At 56.7% G+C, this 22,485-nt stretch overlaps 1 protein-coding gene across 1 annotated transcript in view; it reads left to right on the forward strand.

Moving 5' to 3' along the window:
* Positions 1-20,987, forward strand: part of LOC119096690 (integrin alpha-PS2-like) — a 40,664-nt gene extending 19,677 nt beyond the window's left edge. The window contains 16 exon segments of the mRNA XM_037219584.1: positions 1,760-1,880; positions 2,126-2,187; positions 3,210-3,258; positions 7,534-7,611; positions 9,282-9,457; positions 9,902-10,111; positions 13,134-13,236; positions 15,614-15,711; positions 16,026-16,162; positions 16,787-16,962; positions 17,325-17,473; positions 17,868-18,070; positions 19,155-19,267; positions 20,226-20,353; positions 20,810-20,944; positions 20,946-20,987. Coding sequence (XP_037075479.1) covers positions 1,760-1,880; positions 2,126-2,187; positions 3,210-3,258; positions 7,534-7,611; positions 9,282-9,457; positions 9,902-10,111; positions 13,134-13,236; positions 15,614-15,711; positions 16,026-16,162; positions 16,787-16,962; positions 17,325-17,473; positions 17,868-18,070; positions 19,155-19,267; positions 20,226-20,353; positions 20,810-20,944; positions 20,946-20,987 — 1,980 coding nt within the window.
* The last annotated feature ends 1,498 nt before the right edge of the window (positions 20,988-22,485 follow it).

The raw sequence follows: 22,485 nt of genomic DNA on the forward strand, positions 1-22,485 counted from the left end.
TGGTCCCGACCGCGCGCGGCTTTATAGTCCCATCACGAGGGTGTGGTCCGTAAAACCTGCGGACGATGCGTAACGCGTGGTGATGACTTGTCCTGTGGGCAGTGCAGCTTCTTGGTTTTGCGCGCGCAAAAATGTTTAAACCCTTCTTGCAACGCTGACTGTCATCTCTCGTGACGTAACAATGGATGAAATCGGAATGCATGAAACTAGCGTCAGGTGGAATGCGGCTGTAATGAAAACAACCTGGAAACGTTAACACCAGTGCTACACACGCTGTCTTTAGATGTATGAAACAACGGCAAGCACGCGGTTTGTTGGTGGTATAGATCAGCTTCCAACAGCAGCCAAAGACAGCAAAGGCGCAGGGCTGCTGATCAGATGTCGATGCGTTTTAGGTAAACGAATAGACCACTTCCTGACACGGGCATTATATTCGTCAAATGAATGCAAGCCATCAGTTCAGATTCCTTGAAGTTTTGTCATCACTCTGGCTGTGCTCCGTCCTGTTCGACGGCGCTATATTTAGCGTCCCTGCGACTCCCCCGCCCCGCGGCCCTGAGCGCGCGCTGGTGACGCGCTGACGGGGGGATTGGTCCCGACCAGCGGGCCGGAAGCGGGCCCAGCTGCTCGCGGTCACGTGGTGTGCGTCGGAACCGACGACGTGCAGCTGGCGGTGTGTCGTCGATACGGTAATCAGCGCCGGCCCGGCCCGGTCTGAATCCATGACCGCAGCAGGCCGCGGCGAAAACGGGGAGGCAGTCTGTCCGTATGTAGGTCAAGATGACAAGCTAGCGGGTGTTAAGTCTGCACTCGTGCTGAGCAGCCTCAACAAACACTTCAGAAGTAGGGCGGTTCTCAGTGGCCACATCGTCAGCTGCAGCCTTTTGATATCGGATGCAAAGGTAGACGAGGCCGGTGCCCAGCCGCTGCTGACCGACGCACTCGCACGCGGCCTGAGGCTCGCCGCCGCGCTGCACCGTGCTGCGCTCCTCCCTTTGATCGGCCCGGCGCACAATACCGTCTGAGCGAGGCCCGGCCCGACCCACACTGGCGGGGCGGCCCGCTGGCACGCCGGCCCGTCCGAGCCCTGCCCGGCTCCCCGGCCGAAGTGGCTCCGCTGACGCACTTCTGGCACATGCTGACGCACCGGCCGCTCCTCGTCTGCTGGCGGCGGTCGCGAGCTTCCGCAGCGATCTCAGGACGGACTGGTCCGCTGGTCTCTGCCCAAACGATGGCTTGGGATATCGGGTGTGGGAGCTCATGTTCCTGCCGTCACATCTGTTCCCATGTTGGATCCACTCTGACGAGAACGTCACGGGCGCGAGAAGTCCAGTGACTGTTGTTCTGCCAGCTTCTGACTTTGCCTGCTGCCACTGAGTTCTACACAGATAAGCGCAAGACCGCACAGCCATTTGTCTCACTGCCCTTGCAAATCATTATAAACAACTCCAATTACAACACCGTCCCTACCACGCAACCTTCCGAGCCATCGCTATGAGCCATTCTGGTAAGGACGGTATGTCGACTTATCTGTACGCCGACAATATGTATGCCGACAGTACGTATGCCGACGGTCTATATGCCGACAGTATGCCGACATGTCTGTACGCCGACAATATGTATGTCGACAGTACGTATGCCGACGGTCTATATGCCGACAGTATGCCGACTTGTCTGTACGCCGACAATATGTATGTCGACAGTACGTATGCCGACGGTCTATATGCCGACAGTATGCCGACATGTATGTTGCCGTCAGGCATGCGCTCCCCGCTACGTCTGGTTCTCCAGCAACCAGAGGCGGCGGGAACCCGTCGGCACGTGCTACGTCGCCAAGAACGGCTTCTCCGACGTCCAGGAATACGCGCCGTGTCGCACAGGTATGTACATGATGGACGCCTTTGTGCTGTGGTCAATAGCTGACAGATCGTGCAGCCCTGCACTATGCATGCTCTTTGTCCGGCGCACTGCGGCGTCCATCAGAGGAGCAGTCAAGGAACACCGTCATACATCTGTTGATACCGTAAAAACGTTCGAATGCATCTGAAGTCGCCCGCCTCAGCTGTCCTTGCGCAATCGGCCTGTCACCGTCGGAGCGGCTGACACCGGCGGACGCTGACCACAGGCGCCTGGGGCTACCATCGGCAGGGCTCGTGCCAGTCCGGCCTGGGATCTGCCATCAGCAAGGTGAGCCATCCCCGCCAGAGAGAGCTGCCCGTCTCCCTCCCCCCGGGCGCAGCTCGTTCGTGATCTACCTGAGAGCCCTCGCGTCCAGCCGGTGTCTTCCCGGTCTGGCGGTGCATCACGGCTGGCTGCCAGTCAATGGGCTTTGCAGAGGGTGTGTTTCTTTAGCCACATCCAGCTATGGTGACGAATGCGACTCACAGCCGTCGTTGTCATGGAAACGCTGTTTATATGGGGGCTGCGTCATCGCTGCGCGCCCTTGTTCGCTACGTTGGCATGTTAAAGGTCACACATCATGGTTGGTCTGCCAGGCGCCCGCTTTGCTTGACACAGGACACCTCGCACCCCACGCCAATTAGACCAAACTAATTTGAGCGGCGTTTCTGCCGCGCGGATTCGCCGGCCGGCCGCTGTTCGCTCGGCGTCGGCGCCGGCGCGCGGCGAGGCCGCCGCTGGCCGCGGGGCGCGCTCGGCTGCCGCGGTGCGTGCCCGGCTGCACGCGGAGCCGCCGGTCCTGATTTATCGCGCCGGACGCACGTGCCAGTGCCGTCTCCGCTCGGCGATCCGCGCGCCGCGGCCGAGGCGACGGCCTCATATGTAACGCCGCTGGCCAGATGGCTGCCCGGCGCCCGCGGGACCGACAGCCAGAGGCCAGCCGAGGCGGCGGACGGCTGCTGATGCTCGTCACATGGCTGTGATGAGACCTGTGTTCGCATACGAGTTTGTCGGGTGGTGATGTGTTTGCGGTCGAACGCCCGTCGCATTGACAAGCTTACTCTTCTTTGACCGGCTTTGAGTCGTCACTGAGGGTCAGGCAGTGCCCCGACTTCCCATCGGCAGGGCGTGGAGCGCTCGCGAAGCTCCGACGCCAGCGACATCTACCGGCGGGCGAGAATGTCGCCTACCGCTGACGGCCGGCCGGCGCTGGCTGTTTGTGGCCGGGCGGTCTCTCTCGAGCGGGGCCTTTTTGCGGCCCGGTGAGAGGCCACGAGAGGCCACTGATCGGTGCTGTTTTTCGCCCGCAGGACGGGGACCGGCTGTTCATCGGCGCCGTCGGCAGCTGGTATTGGCAAGGTAAGCCGCAGTGGGCGATACGATGAGAGAGCGGAAGCGAAATAACAAGTGAGTGGGTGGGTGAGTGAGTGCATGAGTGAGCGAGAGGAGAAAGGTAGTAGAAGGCGAGAAAAAGAAAATGGTTGAAAGCTGTGTGTCAACAAAATGCTCACAGGCTTTGACGTCGTGTGGTCTTGCGTGTTAGCGCAAGCAATTAGGTTGTGTTATTTGTTCCACGGTAATTTTTAACTGCTCATAAATGGTTCTACCACTATTAGAACTAATTGGTTCTATCAGGAACGACTTGCCACCTGCCAGTTACTACTCTGTCTTTAAAGCATCTCACAAGGCAGACCGTTTTTATCCACTTGCTGGCATGTGGGTATATTTGTTCAGAAGAATATCTAGCAGGCGCAATGTTGTCACATCAACAGCGACCGGACTCGAGGCAATCAGCTCGTGCGCCGGGCTTTTGCGTGCGGAGAAGTTTCGAAACAACGGATGGCCTGTTAGCTTACGGACCACCGATGGTCTCACCGAGACCGGCGCGGCCGTCTGCGGACCTGCCGTTGGTCTCGCCGAGACCGGCGCGGCCGTCTGCAGAGCTGCAGATGGTCTTACCGAGACCGGCACAGCCGTCTGCAGACCTGCCGATGGTCTCGCCGAGACCGGCGCGGCCGTCTGCGGACCTGCCGTTGGTCTCGCCGAGACCGGCGCGGCCGTCTGCAGAGCTGCAGATGGTCTTACCGAGACCGGCACAGCCGTCTGCGGACCTGCCGATGGTCTCGCCGAGACCGGCGCGGCCGTCTGCGGACCTGCCGATGACTAGGAGCGCCTGTAGCGGCGCCGGCGGCGCCGGTGTGGCAGTGACTCGGCGCGAGGCCCTTGGAACGCCTGTGGCGGCGCTGACGGCGGCAGTGTGACAGTGACTCGGCACAAGGCCCCGCTCATAGCGCCTACCTTCGCGTGCCGTCACACGGCCTCTGTTACGGAACACGGCATCTGGCGTCACGTCTGCCAACGCCATTATAGCCGCTGTTAGGCCGTGACCAGCCGCCGCACCGAGTTGTCAGTCTGGTGTCTTCATTAGCCACGTGACGATGCGGAAACGGCTCCCCCGATGGCGAAACCGACCGGCGGCACGACAGCGATGGAAGACGCCGTGCGGGCCCATGGAATGTCCGCCAGTGTGCTTTTTATTCCCTCTGACACCGACGCCTCCCGATTGAGGGCCGCGTGTCGAATGCACCGTTGACAGCAGCGCCACGTGTCCGCCCGAGCCGTTGACAGCTGCGCCACGTGTCCGCCGGGGCCGTTGACAGCTGCGCCGGTTCTGGGCACGGCCGCCGTCTTCAGGGGGCTGCCCTGAGCTGAAACAGCCGGCCAAAGAGCGCCCGTTGGGTGGGCGCCAGCCGAGGGGAGGGGCGGATGAACCCCAACACGTGCGTGCCGCCCTGCCCGGGCCAGCGCGCGGCCAAACGAGCCGGGGCGTGACGGTTACGACCTCGACAGCGGGAGGTGGTGATGGTGAAGGTGGAGCGACAACAGGATGCGGAAAAGCAACAACGAACACGGTACAGGAGGGGATAATGATGACGGAGGCGAAAAGGCAAAGGGGCGGAAATGTGACCTTCGTATTTAGTACAAGGCGCGGGCGCATGCCAAGTGGGAAGCAAAAATGATGGAAATCCCATCCTGTTCACATTTTTTGCGTCACGTAGCATCAGCGCGCATACGCTGGTCATCCTCCGACGTTGTTTCACCTTGAGGAGATGACTACGTGACAGTGTATTCATTGTAGTCTTGGATGCATTGAGTCGGATGGCGTGAAGATCCCATTGCGAATCCATCTAAACTAGGTGCTGGGCGAGGAGAGGTGGTGGTATTAAACATGTTTTGCTGCCAATACCGTATTGCTGACGTCATGCATCAGACTTCGCCGTTCCCAGTTTGTCATAATACTTTGGATTTAACCCTATTAAAATCGTCCTGCTGTTCTCTGGTTTCCGTGTCTGATAACCAAACCACCGTTGGCGTCTTCGTCCCAGCGCATTCCCTGACCTGGGTCACTGGGTCACGTGACGGGTGACTGTTGACAGCCGGGCGCACCTCGGTGACGCGTCGGTGCCGGGTAAAAACAGCGGTACTCTCGCGAGCGACGCACTCTGCCGGCTGCCGGCGCGGCACCGGTGTCGCAGACGCCGTCAGCACCTGACAGCCCGCTCGGAGCTGACACTTTTTGTGGGGACACCGGACACACGCGCCTCAGCCTGGCTGTCACGTGGATCAGAGGGATGGCTGTCACGTATGACAAATGGGTGGCTGTCACACGCAACAGATAGGGCTTTTTTCTGCCCCCGACAAACACTGGCGTTAATTGTTGCACCGTTTGTTGCTCCGACGTAACCCATTGGCCGAAACAGAAACAATAATTGGAATGGACCGTGACGTCCGTGTGCGCGGTGCGCATGTCCCGTCGCTGGTCGATAACGGGCCTTAAAAGCCGGTGTTTTCCGGCCACTGCAGCGGGCGCCGGTGACCTCCGCTGACCCGCGCGGCGGCCGCTGCCGGCCTCTGCATGCCGCAAGAGGCGTCGAGACACCGCCGCCGTGCAATCGCCTTCGGCCGCGGCAATTGATTAGGTGCGAGGTGGCGACGCCGCCACGCTTTTTGTCGACTGTTGTGATTGGCCGAGAGGCAGATATTTCATCCAGGGTGGACGCCTGCTGCCGCTTTGCGCCGTGCGCTCACGAAGCTGTTGGTCCTGAGCGCGAGCCATTTGATATTCGTGATGTCGTCAGCGCCGACGAGGGGGGAGTGACACACCGCCGTGGCGATGCGGCGAACATGCTGTGACGCGGGTGCCGTCACGTTCTCGCATTGTTCGCGTGGGGTCTGAGACCAGTCACGATCTCGTCAGGCGCTTGGCATCCCCTGTGCTGCAGAGTTGATGCGGGCACATGTGGCCTTTTGAGGGCTAAGCAATGAGCTGACCAACTGAGCCACATGACATTGCACGATCAGTGGTGGCTGGGGCAGCTGGTAATGCAGTCCATGGCATGTGTTGAAGCACAGTCTTAGTAATGCGAAGAACACGATTTGTGTTGTGTCGAGGTGCAGGGCGTCCTTGATTTAGTTATTTTTATAGTGCCAATAATATCCCCCACTCCGAAACCAGTAGCTTGACTCATATCTGTGTTTTCAATGCAAACATCGCGTAGTTTTTATTGTCGGAAAGCTTTAAAATCCAGGACGGCGATATTTTAGCCTCTGATCGCCAGGTTGCTAAACCCCCAAATGATATCCAGGGAGCAGTTTTGCCTTCATTTACCAATATACACGAAGATATTCATACCAACAGTCTATTCAGCACACTGTTACAGTTTCTCGAGAAGCTGTCGCGACGCCAGCGGGGCGCAGAACTTCACAGTTTGGATGTCAGCCTCTACAGGCCTGGCTCGCCTGACCGTGTGGCAATGCACGTTTGCGTGTGTTTGTGCTTACGCCTACGTCTGTATGCGGGTGTGCGTTACCGTTCGGGGGAGCGTGAGGTTGGGTGTAGAGACAGGTGTGAATGCGTTTGCATGTGGATATATGTGATGGTATGAGAGAGCTTTCCGTCTCCCTCTCAATCTACAGCAAACGCGATTATCTTGTCTTTCCTGCTGAAGTTAAACAAATCATTCTCTGGAGTTGCCTTTTTCACAAAATTTCGCTCGGCTCCGACTGGTAACGAGTCGTACGCTCCCAGTCGGACATAGCGGGGTGTATGGAAACTTACAAGACCGTGTGTACTGCTGCGCGTTCATGGACACTGGAAAGCAGCCGAGACTCCCCGAGGCATTCAGAGGCTTTGTGGGCGTCAGCTTGGTCTCTGCAGAGAGCCATATTTTGCCAGCACTTCGCAGGGCTCTTTTAGTCTTGCGCCGCTTTTGCACAAGCCTCTCAGCGTCAACACAAATTAATTGGCTCATGACTGCCTGCTTATCTCCATAATCAGTCCATTTCAACGAGGGGATACCGGCTACAACATGTGATGATGACATGCATCTATGCGAGCATGCATTCCATGCCCTACATACGTTCTTGGAAAAGTGCGCGAGCGCGTATGTATGTGCGCAGACTTGTGGGTGAGTGTGCACGGTTTTTGTGTGTGCTTTGGCTTACCGTCGCCGTCTGCGTTCGCTTCAGCGTGTGGCACAGCGCAGGCCGCCGTGCTGTTTGCTTCAGCGCGTGTGGTCCGGTGGGCGCCGTCGTGCCGTTCGCTTCGCTGTACCGTCACCGTGTCCTCCTCAGGTCGCCTGTACAGCCTGCCCGTTGAGGAGCAGGCGCGCCCCTTACCGCCGCCGCAGTACTTTAGGTCGTCAAGACTAGGTAACGCCGGTAGTCGCCATGTCACGTGGCTGCGTCTTGTGCCGCGGGATTCCCCCCGCCCTCCCCTTCCCCCGGCTGACGAGCAGACCTCAGCAGTAACCGGCCGACTAACCGCCTGTCCGGTGCCTTCTGCACCCCCCCCCCCCCCCCCCGTCCGGAGCTGATGGACTGGGCGGCCTGTCGACTGCGGGACGTATCGACAGCCGCCGGCTCCCGCGGGCCCCCTCCGTCGCCCGCTGCTGACAGAGCTGGGCCTGCATAACAGCCGCCGCCACACCACGCCGCAGGCTCTATAACCGGCGCACAGCCAAACCAGGCGCTCTCGCCAATGCACCCGAGCGATGGAACGCCAGTGATATTACGGGCACAGGAATGCGACTGGTTCGGATACCCTTGTAATTACTTCTGATAACATTCTCACATATTTCACAGGCATGCGTCACGCATTTCGCACGACTTATTTACGCACGCCGAAGATACGGCTCCCACCTGCAAGAACTTGCACGCAATGGATGATCCGTCCGTCATTTTATACCGTAGCACCATGTGTTTGATATGGATCCTTTGAATGAATAGCCTAGCAAAGTGCGTGAATTATAGCCAGGTCGTCTCATTACTGACGTGAATACGACGAGATGTTATCCGCACGATAACACATACATGTTATATCATGAATGATATGCTTGCATTGAGAACGTGCCAACTGTATGCACCTGGTCTAGAGGACGATAAGCCGTTGTGATACCGATCAAAGGACCCGTCTTCCTAATCTAAGCATATCCAAGGATAATTATTGTAATAGTTTACTCTTGATCATAAGCGCGGCTTGAAACGCCGGTATCGACAATGCAACCAAATTTTGTTCTATAATGTCGTTTAACCGGCACCTCCCGGTGTGCCGAAGGTCGATAAACCACTCATAGCACATGAGCTTTGATCTTTCGCGACATAGCCATTCCGGACCTTATGAAAATTGCAACATTCTGATGTATTTGCGGTTGGCCAACGCCTTCCGTAACCTCCACGTGGCCCTCCGGCCGCCTGTTGCCAGCACTTATCAGGAGCGACGTGGCTCAAGGCCCAGGTCTGTGATGTGCTATGTTCCCCCACCCTGCAAAGCAGCTGTTCAGCCAGCACCGGTAACGTGCAGTGGTTGCTGTGCAACGCTCCCCGCGATTTGTTTCCCCCAGCCGACCGTGGAGACCCCGTGTCCTCCAACGGTATCTGAGCGATTCTCTGGGCTATCGAGCGTTTGTCCCCGGTGCCGGTCAGGTGTTCAGCCAGCCCCTGTTCTCGCAGCGCCGGTCAGCTGTTCAGCCAGCCCCCTTCTGCGGTGCCGGTCAGCTGTTCAGCCAGCCCCCCTTCTCGCAGCGCCGGTCAGCTGTTCAGCCAGCCCCCCTTCTCCCGGCGCCGGTCAGCTGTTCAGCCAGTCCCTGTTCTCGCAGCACCGGTCAGCTGTTCAGTCAGCCCCTGTTCTCGCAGTGCCGATCAGCTGTTCAGTCAGCCCCTGTTCTCGCAGCGCCGGTCTGCTGTTCAGCCAGACCCCTTCTCGCGGCACCGGTTAGCTATTTAGTCACCCCCTCTTCTCGCGGCGCTGGTTAGCTGTTTAGCCAGCCCCCGTTCTCGCGACGCCGATCAACTGTTGAGCCAGCCCCCTTCTCGCGGCGCAGGTCAGCTATTCAGCCAGCACCTGTTCTCGCGGCCCGACCTGGCCGCCACCAGCGAGGGCCCCAGCTCGGAGGACGACAGCTACCTCGGCTACTCGGTGGCCGTCGGCGAGTTTAGCGGCGACCTCAGCCAGGACGTGGTGGTCGGCATGCCCCGAGGCGCCAACCTCACCGGCAAGGTCAGAGGCCGCCGCCGGGGCGAGGTCAGCGGTCTCTGTCAAGGGAAGGGCGCTGGCCCCCGTCAGAGTAATGCTAGCGACATTTGACGGATCTCAAATGTGTTCGGGGTCGGCGAATCAGCACCATACAGTGACCGACAACAGCATAGCCCGCCGGATCGGCCCACACCATATCGACAGCGCTGAGGTCATCAACCAAATGTCGCCATTGTTGCAAGGGGTGTGTCTGTTTGGTGGATTAATCGAAACGCCATGCGTTATTAATTATAAGCTTATATCCGTAATATATTTTTGGCACCATATTTGATCGATAATGGACGCAAAGTTACAGGATTTAATGACTGCTATAAGCACTGCCTTACACTACATGCCAGACCAGTGTCCCACGCGGTCCAGCTGACCCACCTTAACCTGACCCGCCCCGCTGACCTGGCCCCGCGGCAGGTGGTCCTATACGACAGCCGCCTGCGCAACCTGTTCAACACCACCGGCGAGCAGATCGGGGCTTACTTCGGCTACTCGGTGTGCGTTGCCGACGTGAACGGCGACAAGCTGGACGACATTGTGATCGGAGCGCCGTTCTACACCGACTTCGCCAACACGGAGGGGAAATACGAGACCGGCAGGGTAGTCGTCGCGTACCAGAACCCAAACGTGAGTCAATAGCGGAAAGAGTGCCTGTCGGCTGCGCCAAGACCGTAGGTTGGCGAGCTTAGGTCTGTAACGATTTTCTCACATTATTTTGACGGCAGAGTTATGGGGCCGCTCATACATAACGTTACACATGGAGAGGAGATTGTCTCTGATGGAGCATAACCGAAGCGTGTTAAAGGATGAGAGTTTTGGACGGCGTCACGTTACGTTCAGGTGTGGTTGCATTTTGCGATCAAATGCTTGAACAATGTTTCAAAACCCTAAAGCCGGATGTCGTTACTTACCTCTCATGACCAGCGACGCGCCCTTTCTGTTGGGCATCTATTGCGCGATGAGCGACCATAAGGATGTCATCTTTTTGGACATAACACTCGACACAGCGTAAAGGGACGAGGAGTTTTTCATCCAGGGTAACCAGCGCGTCACCAGAAAAGGAGAGATTAGCACATGGCAAAACGCGTGTCGCAAGTTATCGCGGCCACCTTGAAAACGAAACTTTCGCCTAAGTCTTTGCACGTTTTTTATGCAAGGGATGACGCTCCACCACACTCACAAGCAAGTCTGTAAGGACAGCTGAGCTTAATATCCTGGGAAAGCACTGCCCGCTAGCTATACCTAAACCATGCCCAAACCGTGCTAGACAATTACATAAAGCATCCCAAATGTGTAACGAGACGCGCAAGACATGTCACCGCACACGTAATACTAATGAGCGCGCGGCGGCGCACCGGCCGCGGTGCGGGAGCGCGCGAGCCGGCCGGGGCCGCGTGCTGCGCCAGACCGACGACTGAGCAGCCGTGCATCATCCGAACGGCGCACCTCATTAACCCGTGCAACGGTAACGGGCGATCCCACGTCCAGATTGGGCGCGATCGGCTCGGCTCAGCCGCTCTATCAGGGCGGCATCTCCCGGACTCGGCACACTGCAGCTCGGTTGTCCCCGGACCCGGAGAGGAGGGGCCCGGCACTCTGCTTCTCTCTCTCTCTCTCTCTCTCTCTCTCTCTCTCTCTCTCTCTCTCTTCTTCTCTCTCTCTCTCTCGCTCTCTCTCTCTCTCTCTCTCTCTCCCTCTCTCTCTCTCTCTATCTCTCTTCTCTCCTCTCTCTCCTCTCTCTCTCTCTCTCTCTCTCTCCTCTATCTCTTCTCTTCTCGTCCTCTCTTCCTCTCTATCCCTCTCTCTCGTCTCTCTCTCTCTCTCGCCTCTCTCTCTCCCTTCTCTCTCTCTCTCCTCTCTCTGTCTCCCTCTTCTCGTCTATCTCTCTTCTCCTCTCTCTCTCCTCTCTCTCTCTCTCCTCTCTCTCTCTGATGTAAACCGTCTGGTGGTGGCCGCCGGCCTGAGGTGTCGTCTCATGTCGGACCGGGCCGTAGCCGGCGCCCTCCTACCGCCGGCCCCGCCCCTCCTACCTTGGCCGGACCGCTTGACCGCTCTGTAATAGGAGGCTTGGAGGCGGACGGCCGCCACAATGGCACCACCAGTCACAACACCATACAATTTTGTATGAGGCTGATGGCTGGCTACTCACTTATAGCGAGGTAGGGCTTTGTTGGCAGCGGTAGTGCGTTATTCCCCGCTTGATCGCTCCTTTCACACCGCAGAGAATCTATCGCCTTTCTCCCTAGTCGGTAAGGCTAATCTGCTTCATCATCTGATGCGCAGCACTGCCATACGTGATTCGATGTCAGAGCTCGTGGACGGCTCATCTCGTATGTAGGCAAGCACGGCATAGTTTAATGACACGTGCATGTGAAATGTGATGATTATTGGCCACCCTCAGCTTGATTTAGCCGCTACACGCGTCGGCTGCTAGCCTCGCAGATCATATAAATGCTGATATAATGTGCGCGCAAGCACTTACCTGTCCGGCAGTGATGTGTTCATCGTGCCAAAGGAATGTACAAAGTGGCGTGAGGATGAACATTGTGACGCTGTCCCGGAAGCTAGCGAACCGCCGGTATGTGTCGCTCTCACTTGTTACATCTCTCCCTCTTTCCCTTCCCCTCTCCTTATGCTTTCTTCTCTCCCTCTCTCTCTCTCTCTCTCTCTCTCTCTCTCTCTCTCTCTCTCTCTCTCTCTCTCTCTCTCTCTCTCTCTCTCTCTCTCTCTCTCCTAATTCGCTCTTCTCTTCTCTCTCTCTTCTCCATCTCTCTCTTCTTCTCTCTCTCTTCTCCATCTCCCTCTCTTCTCCTCTCTCTCTCTTCTCTCTCTTTCTCTCTCCTAATTCTCTCTTCTCCTCTCTCTCTCTCTCTTTCTCTTTCTCTCTCTCCCTTCATTTCTCTTCTCTCCCCAACTCGCCCCACCTTTTTCCCCTGTACCTCTCACTCCTTTGATCCTACTGATCTTCCTCCCTTCTTCTCCTCCTCTCCCTGACTGTCTCACTCCCTGCTCACACCTCCCTCCGTCTCATTCTCCCTCCTCCTCTGAGTGTGCCTGTTTTTACGTCGTGTTTGTTTGCGCGGACGCCGTGGTTGTTTGGGCCGTCATCTCCGGACATCCGTCTCAGTTTTGTCTGCGCGCCGTCGCCGCCCTGCCGTCACGCTCTGCCTTCCCCTCCCCTCCCCCCCCCCCCCGACGTCAGTGACGAGGCGCCCAGTACCCACACCTCAGCGACTCGACAGGCGCCGGCTCGGACAGAACATGCAAAGTATTCATATGACCCCATTCCCGGTCGGCATGTTTCGAGCGGGTGCTTTCTACGGCGTCCGTTTTTATTTATTCAAATTGATACGTGCACAAGGTGCGTTGAAAGAGCTCCAAGTGCCGACGTATGGTAACGGTGCGCTGATTGGGGCCAAATAAAGTCATCAGTCGGCAATATGGCAGCACCGGCTGCCACTGAGCTCCGCTATCTGCCGGTCGGCGGTGGTCGAACATCGTCTAAACTGCAGTGTACCTCAAATTTATCCCAGCATTCATCACTGCGTACATAGGCAAGGGTCTCGAGCGAACAACGGCCTTCTCCGAGCGCAGCTCAGGACCGTTTTTATGTGCTTCGCCCGCGCTGATAGCTTGTTTTGGTTCACAGCACAGCTTCAAGCGGTTCGACTTCCTCGACGGCGGCAAGTCCAAGTCTCGGTTTGGCCTGGCGCTCACCTCCCTCGGGGATGTCGACTGGGATGGATTCGAGGGTAAGCTAAAAACTTCACGACCAACGACATCGTGCGCCTCGTGACCTTGCCAGGTGACCTCGACCAAGACCGGTGTTAGTCAGGCGTCCCTGCAGGGGTGTCGCCCTGGAATCGGCCCGTGCAGTCCTGCAGATTAGCCTCCTTCTCCTCTTGCTAATGCCCGCCGAGCCTTATGAGTCGTCCATCACGCGGCGGCCTTGGCTGTCCCCGCTAACGGCGGCATAAACAAATGTTTGGTGACGGCGCTGCGCTGACCCGGGCCGGCTAACGCCGCCGACGCACGCCACGCCACGCCCCTGCGGTCGCGGACTGACCGCCGCCGGCCGCCCTGTGACCCCGCCCGGACACCGGCGACACGGCCGCCGACCGGCTGATCAGGGGCCGCGGCGCCGGGTCAGGGAGATCACGAACACGGGCGGCATTTCGGCCACCGCGGGCAGAGATGGGCTGACAGATTCGAGGAAAGCTTTCAGACCTCTTGGAATATATTCGAGACGGAGGGTGCGGGTGGTAGACGGAATGGTAGCCACGGAATGGGAACCGGTCGAGGCGCAGCAGGGTAGACTTTGACGTGCTGGATTGATGCTGCGATGACCTCCTTGATACGATGCTGTAAAATCGTGCGCCACATTTCGTTTTTTTACACAGCCCAAGGCATCACTTGAACAGGCAAAATTGTTGGAGACAAATGTCGCCAGAGATATCCCATCAATCCGACGTTATTCAGATTATGACTTCATTGTTTGTCGTCATGATGCTAGAGCCAATAACTTGTATCTTCGCATTATGCACTGACTCGATGATATGATCCCAAGTGCTTCCCACAAGACGTTTGTCTCCACATTACTCAGCTGTTGTGATCGTGGGCTATGCTCGATAAAAACGTGCCAGAAGTGGCTATCGTCCGTAAACGGTGAATCAAACCCACTTTAAGGTGCCATAATTTAAGGTGTTTTGAGCGTCCCATGCGCGGATAAATTAAAGCTTTTTGTTACCGGGGAACGCCGGTTATTTATTGAGGCCGTTGTGCCTTGGTAGATTGTATCACCTGCTATACGTTGGTGATAGAAGCCACTGCAGCTCCCTGCCATCAAAATGTCTGCCCTGAGGACTGAGTCCCAGCTGGCAGGAAACGGCGGAAACATGGTATCGTTCAGTACGAGGGACAGGGACGCATGCAGGTAGCGCGTAATGATTACAAGTTCAGTTTGCTTTCAGTGCTATGAAAAGGTTTACATCTTAATGGGGCTATCCTTGCGTTGCAGAAGTTGTCTTTTTCCATCATTTCCAATTACAGCTCTTTCCAATATTCCAGTATCCACGCATGCCACTCTAATTCAATGGAATGCGGTTTTCTCACAATAAGTCATGGGGAGCAAGAACTAGAGTTGCGCGGCCGACCGAGCAGGAGCGCTGATTTATCTCTCCTCTTCTGAGTATGCGCACCGATTCGATACCTTTCACCAACGGCCCGAAACAACGGCGAGCACTGACCTTCTTGCCATGCCACAGCACTTAAAGTACACTTACGTCGCCACCGATCGAGGTTGTACTCACTGATCTACCCCGCTGTCGAGAAGCCTATGTGCGTTTATCACCCTTTCCTCCTGTGTTTGCGTGCGCCGATGTGCGTGCTGACCTGGCCGGTGTCCGCTGATTGTACGCGTCGCAGGGGGTGCCTCTGCACGATGGGGGCCCGCATGGTTTGCTCTGTCGGCAGCCAGTACCCAGGGACGGGACGGGCCCTTTCTAATAATGCCGACACCAACGCCAGGCCCGATCATAAAGAGTTTATGATCTCCCGTCTCCTTCCGATGGCCACAACGAGATGCCATTAAAACGCCATAAATATGCCCGGCCGGTAGCAAAAACCAGCGACGGGTGGCCGGTCGGCGGAGACCACAGGGAGACGCATTTCAATGAGCTAGGTAGGGTGGCGTTTCAGTCGTGGGCTGCGCGCCTCGCACGCATGGACTCCTCTCGTGCCGGGGAGGACTGGGCCAACGAGGACACGATGTGCTTAGACTGCTTAGACTGTAAAGGACGAGCCAAGACGGGTATATATCCCATGCCTTGTCCTATTCTTTGGCTCGTGGGCGAGTAGACGTCACGAGTCAGCTAGATCGTCTGTCGCATTATGCTAACAACTAACGCGTTATATGCTGGCAATCGACATATTAGCTTGTCATGACTGTTCACTGGAATGACACTGGCAGCATTACGCATACTCACTTTGGGCCAGTTCCGCGCAGTTGATCCGCTACCTTAGTCATGGAGGCGCACTGTCGACGCGAATAAGTGCTTGTTTGGTTGCCTACAAGCTGGCGTGTAACGCATGCTTCGAGCAGTCTCCTCACGTCTGGGACTCGTCTGGCAGATATTGCGGTCGGCGCTCCCCACGATGGGATGGGCGACGAAGGAGCTGTCTTCATATTCCATGGCACGAAGAAAGGCATCAGCGGGAAACCCACCCAGGTGACCGATGGCTGGCAAAGCTGTGAGGGAATGTGCTGTGTTGCGTATCCATTTATAATGGCTTACATAATACACGACAGTGTTGTTTGCCATTTATTTGATGACTTCTGCGCCAACATCAGTCCTGACGGCATGGCGCGCACTTTGGGAGCCTTAAGATCTCACTGAAGGTCAGACAGGGTTCGTGCAGTTATATGCACTCGTGAAAACACTCATAGAGCACTTACCTGGGAACCTCATTGAGATACCTGCATGAAACTTGCCGCATTATGCTCCGGACATCAAGCCGCGTGTCTCCCCTGCGCTCTCTGCAGACAATACTGGCGTCTGAGTTTGCGCCTCAGCTTCGCTCGTTCGGGTTCTCCGTGCATGGCGGGCTCGACCTGGACGGCAACAAGTACCCGGACCTCGTGATCGGGGCCCACGACTCCGGCGCCGCCGTGTACCTCAGGTGAGCCAGGGTCCGGACCGCGCCCTCCTGGGGCGCCTCCGTTGACCGCGCGGGTAGAGCTGCCTCGTGATGTCCCAGGAAATCATATCCATACTGGTATATTTGGATGCGCCGGGTCCGTTGAGCCCCTGCAACGGGCGGTGTTGCCACGGACCACAGGGGCCGTGCCTGTGACATGCGAGGTCAGGCCCCGACATGTCAGGTCAGGCCCCGATAAACCCGACATCAAGTCAGGCCCATCATGTCAGGTCAGGCCCCACATGTCAGGTCAGGCCCCGATAGACCCGACATCAGGTCAGGCCCGTCATGTCAGGGGATCCCCCGACATGTCAGGTCATCCCCCGCCATGTCACGCCATCCCCCGACATTTCAGGTCAGGTTCCGATATGTCAGATTATTTTCTGACATGCCAGGTCATCCCCGATATGTCAGGTTACCCTCCGACATGTCAGATCAGGCCCTGCATGTTAGGCCATCCCCAAAATTTCAGGCCATCCCCGACATCTCAGGTCATCCCCGACATATTCAGGTCACCCGCCGACAAGTCAGGTCATCCACTGACATGTCAGGTCAGGCCCGACTTTGCGGCTTCTGACGGCGCGGTGGCGCGGCCGGCGCCCGCAGGTCACGGCCGGTCGTACACGTGCAGTCGTCGACGGAGTACCAGTCGGCCGGCTCCCAGCTGCTGGACCTGGAGGACGAGAGCCGTCGCTGCCGGCTGGAGGACGGCCGCCAGGGCGTCTGCATCCCCGTCCGCTTCTGCCTCAGCTACGACGGGGTGGGCGCCGATAAACGTGCCGGTGAGCTCACGGTGCCGTGAAGACGGCCACGCTTGAAGCCATGCCTTGCAGGTTACCTTCCCATTGGCACACCGCTATCCTTAACTGGATACAATCGTATTCAAAACAGTTCGGCTATTAGCATCTACAGTGAGAAATAAATCACATCATGTATTGAATGCATGCACTGTATTGGCATTCCATGACAGCGTATTGTATTTCGTTTGGGTCTGTTTGGTATTTATCTATTTTGTTTTGAAGACGGGACGAAGTGGCATAGGGCGATGCCAGTGATGGTACGATCTGCATCGCGTCACCAATTTGATAATGCATCACCGCGTGCGGCCAACACCCTGCGGCTCATCTCTTTGTCTGTTTTACAGAATTCGAGGTGGAATTTCGCCTGGACGCGCGCCGGCCCAAGTCTCCACGCATGTTCCTCCGTGACCGTCCGGGTGCGTCCAGCATGAACGTGACGGCTCGGGCGGCGAGGGGCGCCCAGTGGTGTCACGAGGTCGTCACATTTGTGGAGGTGAGACGACGGCTGACGGGTCACCCCCCTCCCCCGCACCACGGGGAAGGGAGAGGGCGGAGGACGAAACAACGTCGGCAACGATTCATTTTTATCACGGGTTGTTGTTGGTCGTATCGCCTTGTTCACAGTTTTCACTCTAAACATGACACGGGCTTGTGTCGTTGACTTGGCCACCACCATTGCCACCCTCACTGGTCGCCAGTAGCATCTAGTTCGAGAAGTAACCAATTCCCCTGACGTTTCTGTGACGATGCACCAATGTAGCCGTTGTCTTCGAGAACGCGTCTCTGGCTAACGTTGGGATTTCCAAGAGGCGCTTCAACTCGATGTCCACAGTCTCGCAAAGACAGTCTTGCCAGTGCACGATTGTGACTGTCGTCCTCGTTTTCAGGAGACAGTGCGGGACAAACTGTCGCCTCTGGTGACGGAGGTGCACTACAGTCTGGTGACGCGCCGGCCGGGCCGCCAGACGGGCGCGCTGTGGCCTGTGCTCAACCTGGACCAGCCGCCCTTGGCCAGCGACACCATCTCCATCCAGAAGAACTGCGGCGTGGACGGCGTGTGCGTCCCGGACCTACAGATGACAGCCAGACCGTGAGTTCTGGGATCTGCAGATGACGGCCAGGCCGTAAGTGCTGGGACCTACAGATGACAGCCAGACTGTAAGTGCGGAAGTATGCAGATGGTAGCCAGACCGTAAGTGCTGGGATCTGCAGATGACGGCCAGACCGTAAGTGCTGGGATCTACAGATGACAGCCAGGCCGTAAGTGCTAAGATTTGCAGATGACAGCCAGGCCGTGAGTTCTGGGATCTGTAGATGATGGCCAGACCGTAAGTGCTTGGATCTGCGGATATTTGTTCCGCTGACATTTCTCCTCCTCATTATCCCCTGCGTGTGAGATCACTGGATTTGAGCTTGGTTAACTACCGGGGACCTTGCTACACCGAATCATGCACGTTGATGGAGTTCACATTGCTAAGGCTGCGGTTACACCTAACGCCTTCAGTCTTATGTGCCCGTGTCGAGTCGTCATGTGCGCCGCTGCCAAGCACTGCCGTCTCTTTGTGACTGTTTCATGGCTAGCAAGGTAATCCAGTGTGGACAAAGATCGTCCGATGACAGGTGAGTGCCGCCCTGCCGGCTGCCACGCCGCCAACAGAAGTGAAAACCGACTCATATGAGAACTGCTGACGGCTGGGACTTATTCAATAGTTAAATACGGCCAGGCTTTCGCTGGCGATGCCCTTTGGAAGACGCCTGGCTCTGCGGTCGGAGGGAACTTATGAGGGGCGATGGGAACGTTCCAGCTGTGCTTGATGCTACATGCACGCTCAGCAAAGTTGACAATTGATGTCGGCTCAATCTGCTGTCCCTTAGACCAGTTCTTGTACACCGACAGTGTAAAGCATTGCTACTATATGAAGACCACGATATTCTGTCTGCCACAGACTACAGAGTGCCCAATTCGCTGAATGAGATCGGATACAGTTGCACTGTTGTCCTGTCATGCATTCCTGTCCCTAATAGCTTGTAATTTGACACTTTCTTTGGCATGCCTGATGGCAAACTGAAACGATATATTTCAATGCCCATTTATTTTTAAGCCAGGCTCGAGGCTGCAAAAGTTCCAGCAATGCATGACGGTGTCCACGATTGACAACCCCTACCTCCAGCAGCAATCACGCCACATACCTTCTCGGGTCCCGTGAGAGGCTCACTCTAGACGTCACCGTCTTCAACGGTCGCGAGGACGCCTTCGAGGCTCTCTTCTATCTGGATCTGCCCGAAGGTGAGCTCGTTCGACACTGGATGGGCCGTTCTGTAACATCTGTGGCACGCGGGGTCATCCCATTTGTTTTGCGTTATGGTGATGGTGCTGCTATGGCTTCAACCGCAGTTTCAGACGTGCTTGGTCACCCATCGCAGGTGAGCCGCTACATGCTTTTAGTGTATAGGGCTACTACACCGATAAATTAGAAACGTTATGCCATGGTACCACTCAAGAGATCTTGCTGCATTGGCGCTGTCAGGAGGTGTGGAAGGCCTGATGTTGGAGCGTGCCTAATCCTCATCTGACTACGGCCCCCAATATACGCGGGGTGGGCCACGTGGTGTCGCTCGAGGATGTGCAGCTTCACACACCCTCGAGCTTGTGGTGTCTGATTCGCACACCCTTGCCTATGGTGTCGGATTCCTACAGGTGTGGAGAGTGTACAACAGAGGCTTTACCTCTGGGGTCTGACTGCCGAGGGTGTGGAGCGTGTACTAAACAGACTTTACTGTGTCTAACGCCCGCAGGCGTGCAGCTTGCGCACCTTGTGTGTGGATAGTGTGTAAAGAGTCCGTAGTTGACCTGACTGTGGTGTCTGCTGTGCGCAGGCGTCGACTACGTGGTGACGGAGCGTCCAGTTGACCTGATGTGGTGGTCTACTGTGCGGCAGGCGCGACTACGTGGTGACGGAGGTGTCTAGTTTGACCTGACTGTGGTGTCTGCTATACGCAGGCGTGGACTACGTGGTGACGGAGCGTCCGGTTGACCTGACTGTGGTGTCTACTGTGCGCAGGCGTCGACTACGTGGTGACGGAGTGTCTAGTTGACCTGACTGTGGTGTCTGCTATATGCAGGCGTCGACTACGTGGTGACGGAGCGTCCGGTTGACCTGACTGTGGTGTCTACTGTGCGCAGGCGTCGACTACGTGGTGACGGAGTGTCTAGTTGACCTGACTGTGGTGTCTGCTGTGCGCAGGCGTGGACTACGTGGTGACTGAGCGTCTGGAGGACTCGGCCCCGCAGCCGCTGCTCTGCTCACTTCGGGAGCTCGGCCACGAGGTGCTGGTCTGTGACCTGGGCAACCCTCTGCCGGTCGGCTCCAAGGTAACGCCACACGCCGGCCGCGAGCCGCCGCACTCAGCGCGTGTCGTGTGTGTCTTGACATGGCTGTGCTCTGTTATGTTGGATCACCACATGGTCATAGAACCGGTCTCTTGCGCGGATTCCTCATTGGCTGCGGTGACCGTGACCTGGAGGCCACAGACAGGAACATAAAAGACATTTTCGTTGAGAACGAGTGCTTGGTTGTTTGTAACACTGGCATATATAACTGCAATACGTTGCGTAAATGACTGACGTTCCGTGGCACGGAGGCCCTTAATACAACGTTTGAATTCACAGAGTTTTACTTTAGCTTTGGTTGGATAACAGTGCCAGGTTCAAGTTGCGTTCCGCAGCGTCCGTGCTGCCACCTAAAGCCGTTTTGTCCAACGCATGTAATCACGTCTCTCTTCTGTTTAGCTCCATGTAAGCCACTCACTGGCCCGCGCTGTCCGCCAGGTGCACTTCCAGGTGCATCTAATGCCCGAGAGCACATCAGAGGAGCGACAGCGTCACTACCGCTTCACCCTGACGGTGAACAGCACCAACGCCGAGGCCGCCAGCACGGTCAGCGACAACCAGCTGTCGCTGACAGCTGCCGATCCACATCCGCACCGAGCTCGCCATCTCAGGGTAGTGGAAGGTCACCGCCGCCACCGAGCTCGCCATGTCAGGGTCAGTGGCAGGCCACCACCGCCACCGCGCTCGTCATCTCAGGGTCAGTGGCAGGTCGCCGCCGCCACCGAGCTCGTCATCTCAGGGTCAGTGGAAGGTCACCGCCGCCACCGAGCTCGCCATCTCAGGGTCAGTGGCAGGTCACCGCCGCCACCGAGCTCGCCATGTCAGGGTCAGTGGCAGGTCACCGCCGCCACCGCCCTCGTCATCTCAGGGTCAGTGGAAGGTCACCGCCGCCACCGCGCTCGTCATCTCAGGGTCAGTGGCAGGTCGTCGCCGCCACCGAGCTCGCCATGTCAGAGTCAGTGGCAGGTCACCGCCGCCCACGAGCCTGCTCGTCCTCGCAGCCGGTCAGAGACCCGTCCGTTTATCAATCCCACGGTTGGTGGCATGCTCTCGCGGTCCGATGTAAATGCACACTGGGAATGGTGAGCCACAGGTGTTCACGTGCATGCGGAGCTCTCCATGTGCTGATCAGTGGCTGGTCCTCGCTGCCCCATGTGCTCTCCAGACTCTCCGAGAGATGTGCAAAGTCGATTTACGTGGGCACGAACCCTGCCGTCTTCAGTATGCGTCCAACTCGTGCAGAACCGTTTGGACTTTCTATGTGATCACTTGTAAGTTCTGTGTGACCTGTATAGCCCGAAACGATGTCATTGATTACCGTTGGTTGTAAAACCCGCATTAGTCTCGTCTTTTTGTGGCAAAACAAGCACCAGAATCAGCCAGGTAGCCAGAATTTTCCTCAAGGGAAAGGGGTAGCGGACCAAATTTTCTCCAATCTCTCGGGCATTTGAGACGGATTGCCTGCGAAATAACCGAGTACGTAGTTACCTCTTGACTCAGGGAGGGGGGCGGACCATAGTCGCTTGGGCTGCCCCTTCCCCTTGGCTACTTTTCTGATAGATAGAGGAGTTCGCAGATCAAAACAAATTTTGAAAAGAAGTGATGACGGATGCGACATTTCTGCCATTATACACCAGCGCGGCGTTTTCACCAGCAAGTAATTGAAACGTCGGCGTCTGAGTTCTTACAGAGCCATGAAACACTCTGAACAGACCCTGCCTGCACGCGGTGTGATTTATGTGAAGCCACGAGGGTCTGTGCCAACCAGTTTTTAAGGAATAACAAAAGAAAAACAAAAACGAGTCTCATGACATAGATTCTACTCATCTTAGTCTTGTTTTGGACGGTTGTTGAGGGCCGAACGACACAGTTTCTACGTAAGGTAAGCAGATTTCATGCCTTCAGAAGGTACTAACCCAATGGAGTATTAGGAACAGTAGTGGGTATATATGTCCGCAGCACCTGTTGGCGGAGCGCGAGATTGATTGTTTGGAAGAGCAGATAAGCCTGCTCTTAGCTCTGGAAAAGATATGAACGGTGATGGCCCTTGCATACGAAGCGCTAAAAAACCAAAGGCAGTGTCTCTGGCGGTACATCCCGTTCATGGCGTTCGC

The sequence above is a fragment of the Pollicipes pollicipes genome, unplaced genomic scaffold (assembly GCF_011947565.3).
Source record: "Pollicipes pollicipes isolate AB1234 unplaced genomic scaffold, Ppol_2.1 Scaffold_4295;HRSCAF=5057_pilon_pilon_pilon, whole genome shotgun sequence".
Classification (NCBI taxonomy): Eukaryota; Metazoa; Arthropoda; class Thecostraca; order Pollicipedomorpha; family Pollicipedidae; genus Pollicipes; species Pollicipes pollicipes.